The sequence below is a fragment of the Coregonus lavaretus genome, assembly GCF_964263955.1.
Source record: "Coregonus lavaretus genome assembly, chromosome: 37".
Taxonomy (NCBI): Eukaryota; Metazoa; Chordata; class Actinopteri; order Salmoniformes; family Salmonidae; genus Coregonus; species Coregonus lavaretus.
Window position 1 is genome coordinate 20,383,192 of NC_140024.1, and position 7,872 is coordinate 20,391,063.

General features: G+C 41.6%; 1 protein-coding gene across 1 annotated transcript; it reads left to right on the forward strand.

The window, feature by feature from the left end:
• The first annotated feature begins 29 nt into the window (after nucleotides 1–29).
• LOC311111923 (TM2 domain-containing protein 3-like) lies at nucleotides 30–5,194 on the forward strand. Its single transcript, XM_084154847.1, has 6 exons — nucleotides 30–151; nucleotides 516–611; nucleotides 741–901; nucleotides 1,044–1,218; nucleotides 2,320–2,395; nucleotides 3,601–5,194. The coding sequence occupies exons 1-6, from the start codon at nucleotides 46–48 to the stop codon at nucleotides 3,764–3,766; spliced, it is 780 nt and encodes a 259-aa protein (XP_084010973.1). The 5' UTR covers nucleotides 30–45; the 3' UTR covers nucleotides 3,767–5,194.
• Nucleotides 5,195–7,872: the final 2,678 nt, after the last annotated feature.

The window sequence follows — 7,872 nt, forward strand, 5'->3', positions numbered from 1 at the left end:
ACAAGGCTGAGAAAGGGATTGAAGAAGTTGATTTACGTTAGCACAATGGCTACCGTCAGTCAGATTTGGCCATTTGAGAGGAGACGCTGCCTGAAAGCCCATGGAATCATAATACTGTTATTTTTGGATCTATGTTTGCAAGGTGTGAATGGTAAGGCTATGCAACATCACATATGCTAAAACGGATTTGTATATCCCAGGGCTAGGCTTCATCTGTGATATTTTTTTCTTCTGATTCTAGTTAGCTAGCTAGCAAAGTAGTTAGCTGGCGTAAAGCATTAGCTAGCTAGATAACAAGAGTTTATGGCAAATGTCCACACAATGGTAGTCTGCAGGTCTATACAGACGCCTGACAGACAGTTTACTGTATTCTGATCCTACTGTAATTTATCTGGAAAGCTAGCTAACTAATGTACAATTGCTCCAGCTAGCTGTGTTTATTAGATTGTTAGCTGTAACGGCTAGCTACATGATGCACCCTTCCCGTTATCTATGCCAACCCCTCTGTCTTCCAGGGTACCTGAGCTCCCCACGCGTGGGACAGGAGCCCCCTTACAGCCAAGATGCTCAGCCAGTCATCACCAGCCCGGTGGTTCCTGCTCCATCATCTGGTAAAATCTCCTCCCTAGCCTCCATCCATGGGATGTTTTTATCATGTTGACGCTGACAGTGTCTCTTTGGTGTGCTGTTACTGAATGAGGTCCATGGGGCAACATACAATCTTGTGCATTGTTTTGCAGCATCTCCAACTGATTCAGACAGCTATGCTTCCAAATGCCCCAGTGGGGGTCAATGCAACAGACTGCCCGCTGACTGCATCAACTGCAGCTATCACCACAACTGTAGCTATGGCAAACCAGCCTCTTTCTCTTGCAAGGCCAAGAGAGGAGTCCACTGCACAGTGAGTTCAGTTTGCCAGTTGGACACAGATTGTTCTTGACAAAGAACAAGGAGCTCCATTTACAAAGAAAATATGTAACTGTAGCACTTTGTCATTGTGGTGTTGATGCTTCAGTATGCTGTTTATTTTTCTCTGCTTGCAGGGGGAGTCGGGGCAGCAGCAGACCAACTTCTCCCTGTCCATCACGTGCCAGTTCTGCTGGCAGCTGGACCCATCTCAGTACAGGTGCTCCAACTCCACCAACTGTATGACGGTCGCCTGCCCTCGCAAACGCTACAACGCCAAATGCCAAGTACTGGACCACGTACACTGCTTAGGTATACACTTACTGTACAGTGTATCTGGGTCATTTATTGTTCAAATACATACACGCCCCTCCATATGTATTTGGACAGTGAAGCAATAAAAAATATATATATTTGCTCTATACTCCAGCATTTTGGATTTGAGATCAAGTGTTTCACGAGGCAACAGTGCAGAAGAATGCCACCTTATATTTGAGGGTATTCTCATACGTTTTACCATTTTAAAAATGAAAGCACATTATGTATCTAGTCCCACCCATGTGAAGAAGTCATAAGTATTTTGACAAATTCACTTATAGTATATTAAAGTTGTCAAAAGTTTATTTGGTCCCATATTCCTTGCACGCAATGACTACATCAAGCTTGTGACTCTACAAACCCATTGGAAGCATTTACAGTTTGTTTTGGTTGTGTTCTGGGTTATGTTTTGTCGAAAAGTAAATTAATGGTGAATGATGATTTTCTTTCTAAGTGAGTAGATAAGATACTTCTGAACACAATTAATCCTGATAATGCCATTATTAAGAAAAATCATGAATGAATAATGAGTGAGATGCCATTCAGAGGCTACAACAAAACATGCTAACCTCTCACCATTACCAATAACAAGGGAGGATAGTATTTTTTTGGGGGGGTATGATCTTTGTGCCTCTGTAACCTTCTCACGTTGTTAGCATCTACATGAATGTAGAAGTGTTCAGAAACGTCTTCTATTCTTACTTACAATAAAAGTGACCCCAAAATGGCACAAGACATTATTCACCATTCAGTTCCTATTGGGCAAAACAAACCGCAAATGCATCCAAGTTTGTAGAGTCACAAGCTTGATGTAGTTATGGTGTGCAACGAATATGGGACCAAATACTAAACTTTTGACTACACTATAAGTTAATTTGGCCAAATACTTATGACTTCTTAAAATGGGGGGACTAGATTCAGGAAGTGCTTTAAGACCGATATGTATAAAAATACCCTCAAATAAAACATTCTATCTCGAATCTAAAATGCTGGAGTATAGAGCCAAAGAAAAAAAAAATGCTTCACTGTCCAAATACGTATGGAGGGGAGTGTATACTGTGCAGTGCATTCATTACAACTGTCTTTTGTTCTCAGGTAAAAGAGTATTTCATAAACGTTTGTATTGCAACTGGACAGGAGGGTACAAGTGGTCTACAGCACTGGCACTCAGGTAAGACTCCTGCACAAGCGCACAAAAAAAAAGACATCTCTGGTTGAAAACGCCCTATGTGGCATCGATATTAGTCAGAAACATTTATTTTGGTGCCAAAATTGACTACAGAGTGTAAATAGGACAATTTTGGTCATAAAGTCAGTATCTTACAAAACGGAGATTTCAGGAATCGAGAACAACAGCGTTTTCCTTGGGTTGGGTTTAGATTTCCATCCTGCCCACACAGAACCGCTGTCTGGCACGGTTTGCGGTACTCATATCATCCGGTGCGCGTGTGCTGCAGTGCATGCTATCCAATCGTAGCAGCAGAATCAACTTACAGCCCTGCCCATTTCTTTACACACAGCAGATCTACCAATAATCGACAGTGTTGGGTTGAAAAAACGAGACGTGTTAATTATATACTGATGTTTTTTCCAACTCAAGCGTTCGTGAGCTAACGTTAGCATCACAAACAACTGTCATTAAAGATACTCTAGAAAGGAGGAAATGCATAATGCGCGGAGCTTGGGATTCTTGACCAATCACGTTAAGGTTGTCATGCTGCGTCACGCAGTTGCTAAGCCATTCGTCACCCAACCCCTTGTTGAACGTACAGTGGCTGTTTGGGATGTTTTAGCTACAGTGACTGTAGAGGGACAAACAACAATAGCGGCCAGGGTACGATATAGCTAACATAACACACACACATCGAACCACACCCCCAAGCTGCAAATCTTTTTTTTTCATAATGAGTAGCAGAAAAACAGCACCCCTTTAAGACCACCCCAACTAGCTTAAGTGTGTTAGAGCTTTCTAATAGTTTAATCGGTTTCTTATACTTTGAATCTTTTATAAAACATCTTTATCCTTGAGAAAAAAATTCATGAAAATCTTGTCATTTGTAAAGTAAATTAGTGACTTGGTAGCACAACAGTCACTCAAACCTCTTAAGGACAAAACAAGCCATGCTGATAAAGGTTAAAAGCAGCGAGTGTCCATCCTACCGCCTCTGACAACAGAACATCAGCCGTCATTTTATTTTAATTTCCCAACGATTGTACACGTTGACTCGCCACCCTTCGTCAACACCAAGCAGGTGGTCTACTGCGCAAGGAGGACATTCAATATGGCGCGCCTTCCCGCTTAGATGTCCAGGTCTGCTATGCTCTTAACTGTGATTCTACTGGTAAAAGTGACGTTATTGTTTTGTCTATCTGCAGCATTACACTAGGTGGATTTGGGGCTGACCGGTTCTATCTAGGCCAGTGGAGAGAGGGTCTGGGCAAGCTGTTCAGCTTCGGTGGCCTGGGCATCTGGACCCTGATTGATGTGCTGCTGATTGGGGCGAGCTATGTGGGGCCAGCCGATGGCTCCCTCTACATCTGAAACCTGTGATTGATGCCCACTCCACAGGCATGATGGTTGTAGGGTTGATACCCTCTCCATTTCTGTTCAGACTGCCTGACTGTAAAGATCCACTCCATGGAGATGCCATCCCATTATCACACCGTCTGCCTGCCCAAACTCCCACTGTCTGCAAAGACAGACTTCTTGTCCCATCTGCCACCAGTGCAGCTTCACTGTCAGCCTTGTCAGGTCCGCCTCTACCTACACATGTCAGATCATCAAGCCCAAGCAGCCTTCAGTGGTATACTGTAATACAAGCTGCACTGAGCATAGTTTTGGAGTTGTTTGGTTAATGGTGATTAGAGTTGGTCAGGCTGATGTGGACTGACTGGAGAATGGGAGGTAGGCACAGTTGAGCAGTGCTTGGAATTATACTGTAACCATGGCCACCTATGGGGATCCTTACTCACTGCATGGTCATGTATAGGAGACCATCAGTAACTATGGCTACGGAACACAAAATGAATGGAGTTATTATTATAATTCCGATAAAAGAAACAAAAAGTGCTTGGAAGAAAAACATAGTGTTTCTTCCCTGCAGGTTTTGTAAATGCATGTGGCACCTGCTAAGTGTGATGGATGGTTATGTGCATCGGTGGATAGCAGATCAACCGTCCAGTGTTCTGTCTACAAACCAACCAGCAAAAATATACTTGAACAGTTATTTTCTTTGGAGTGTAACATTGCAACATGAATGTCAGATTGCTTGGTTGAAAATGTGGTTGGGATACAGATTTGGGGAAATTACATGGTGGTTATTATGGCTTGGGCTTATATTGTGTATTTATATTTATTGCATTGTGGATGTGCACCACAGGAGGCTGCTGAGGGGAGGACGGCTCATAATAATGGCTGGAACGGAGCGAATTGAATGGCATCAAACACATAGAAACCATGTGTTTGATGTATTTGATACTATTCCACTCCACCAATTACCATGAGCCCGTCCTCCCCAAATAAGGCGCCACCAACCAAATATGTGCACCAATATGCATGTCAGATTTCAGCATTACATGGCATTGCACTACAGCTCTGCATTTCCAAAACACACGAGAGAAAAAAAGCTGTTCTCGTAAAGCTGTGCAGGCTTAAACTAGGTCACTAACTGGTTCAGAAGGTTTTTAGCACTTGTTTTCAAAGAACTTGTACAACAGGATTTTTTTTGTTCCTTCATATAGCTTCCATTACGTTATTGTTCATGGCTAATCGTCCAACCCTAATGGTTACGATATGTAACTTCCCATATCCAGAGCTTGAGTAAGTGTGCTGCACAAACTGGTAACCTATACTTCTGCTGAAAATGTGTTCATGTTCTGGAGGTATGATTTTTTTGTTTTTCTGTTGGAACACTGTAATGACAAAGATGTTTTAAAAAATGATGTAAATATTAAACTTGTGAAATGTTGAGCTTTGCCTTGTTATTGTCTTCTGTTTGCTGTTAGTATTGTCTAGTATTATACCCATACATTTTGAGATCAAAATAAGCTTACTTGAATAAACAAAATCATCTGGTCTGTTATTTCCATGAGTGACCTAGAATTCACCTCTACATTCTTTCACAGATGCCTGTGCTTTTTCATTAAATGCCCTGCCTCATTGTAACAATACTGTGCCACTTCTTTGAGGCAGTGCCTTTGCATACAGAAGTACAGGCCTAAAGAAAGAGAGAAGCGCACTCCTGTAATTCAACATCTCACTGACTAATGGTTATGTAATTTATATACATACAGTATCTCCTGCATTGGTCCTAGCATTGCTAGCATGTGTTAGCGCTTTCTCATTGGCTGATCTGCAGTAGAATCAGAAGTAAATGTGTATACGCTCCCCATCCCCAGTTCCTCACTCCCACATCACCTACTGTACTGTACCTCCAACAGAATAGAAGTGTTTGGCTCACAAACGATTGAACAGAATCGACTGGGAGCCACCTCTACATTTTGTCTGGTAAGGCTACCCAGTTAGAATAATAAATACCAGTCATCCTCATTATGCCACCTGTCTAACTGAGCATGAAGACAACCTATAAGAAATTAAGTTTCATATTGGGGTATGTTATTTATTTTATAATCAAACACTTGTTCTCAGTTGAGGCTGACGTTTATCTCAACGAGTAGCAACTCAAAATACAACAGAAATAGAACCACCATATCACCTAGTCATTTCCAAAATACTGTCCAATCGATGATATGAATCATGGATGCTATACTAGACAACCAGTGCTGAACACAACACAACAGGGTAATTATTTAATTAAATGAAAGCGGTCACTGGGTTAATTGACATTTATGGAAACATATTGTGAATATGATTACTCCTATGAGCACGTGAATTCTCTAAGAAATGGGACAGTCATTTGCATGTTCAAACCCATCGAGAGTTAACAATCCTAGGTGAATCAGAACACAACTTCCATTGTGGTGAATTACCCTATGATTAGTTTAGAATTGCTCATCATGAGTGATGAGGACAAAAGATCATTAATTCATTCCTGTCTTATGCAAGAAACAATTAGTTTGGCATCATTTCACTGGATCTCCCACCAACAGCATGTAAAGTGTTATTCACATGTTTCATGAGCTGAAATACAATATCCCAGAAATTTTCCATAAGCACAAAAAGCTGATTTCTCTCAAATGTTGTGCACACATTGGTTTACATCCCTGTTAGTGAGCATTTCTCATTTGCCAAGATAATTAATCCACCTGACAGGTGTGGCATATCAAGAAGCTGCTTAAACAGCATGATCATTACACAGGTGAACCTTGTGCTGGGGACAATAAAAGGCCACTCTAAAATGTGCAGTTTTGTGACACAACACAATGCCACAGACGTCTCAAGTTTTCAAGGAGCATGCAATTGGCATGCTGACTGCAGGAATGTCCACCAGAGCTGTTGCCAGAGAATTTAATGTTCATTTCTCTACCATAAGCCTCCTCCAACATCATTTTAGAGAATTTGGATGTACGTCCAATCGGCCTCACAACCGCAGACCACATGTATAGTGTTGTGTGGGCCAGCAGTTTACTGATGTCAACGTTGTGAACAGAGTGCCCCATGGTGGCGGTGGGGTTATGGTATGGGCAGACATAAGCAACAGACATCACAATTGCATTTTATCGATGGCAATTTGAATGCAGAGATACCGTGAAGAGATCCTGAGGCCCATTGTCGTGCCATTAATCCGCCGCCATCACCTCATGTTTCAGCATGATAATGCACGGCCCCATGTCGCAAGGATCTGTAGGTTTGAGGTTTTATTTATTCACACCAAAGAAAAGTGAAAGACAAAACAGTACAGATAAAGAAACTGGTAAAAATGGTGTGCAGGTGAGGTTAAAAGCCCAAAAGGGCTTATATGAAAACCAAACCACAAATATAAGTACAAAAAAAAGTTTGTTCAATCAGTTAAAAAAGCATATTATAATTGTACATAATATACTCAGTAAACAATAAAAAAAACGTGTGATTATGTGTGTGAGAGTTAGGCTACATGGAAGGGATTATTGGGTAGTTTGGTCATCAGGCTGACCCCCAGTCTTCACTTGAAGTTTTTGAGGGATGATGTTGTTTTGGCAATGTGAAGTTAAGAATTTCAGAGTATGGTACCTCTTTATCTGATAGAGAATTGACTATGTGAGGTGCAGCAGTGGGGAGGGTGAAGGTTATTGTGTTATATAGATGGATTTCAGAATTAACCTGGAAGAATCCATTGAAGGGTTTAGGTGTCTGGGAGGTACACAATTCCTGGAAGCTGAAAATGTCCCAATTTTTCCATGGCCTGCATACTCACCAGACATGTCACCCATTGAGCATGTTTGGGATGCTCTGGATCGACGTGTACGACAGTGTGTTCAAGTTCCTGCAATTTTGCGCAGCCATTGAAGAAGATTGGGACAATATTCCACAGGCCACAATCAACTCTATGCGAAGGAGATGTGTCGCACTGCATGAGGCAAATGGTGGTCACACCAGATACTGACTGGTTTTCTGATCCATGCCCCTACTTGTTTTTTTAGATACCTTAAAAAACAAGTAGGTATCTGTGACAAACATATTCATATCTGTATTCCCAGTCATGTGAAATC

Excerpts from the sequence above, each read along its gene's own strand:
- LOC311111923 (XM_084154847.1), top strand. The coding sequence starts at position 46 with ATGGCTACCGTCAGTCAGATTTGGCCATTTGAGAGGAGACGCTGCCTG. Across the intron at positions 152-515 it reads ATGTTTGCAAGGTGTGAATG|GGTACCTGAGCTCCCCACGC; the intron begins GTAAGGCTATGC and ends TCTGTCTTCCAG. Across the intron at positions 2,396-3,600 it reads TCTACAGCACTGGCACTCAG|CATTACACTAGGTGGATTTG; the intron begins GTAAGACTCCTG and ends GTCTATCTGCAG.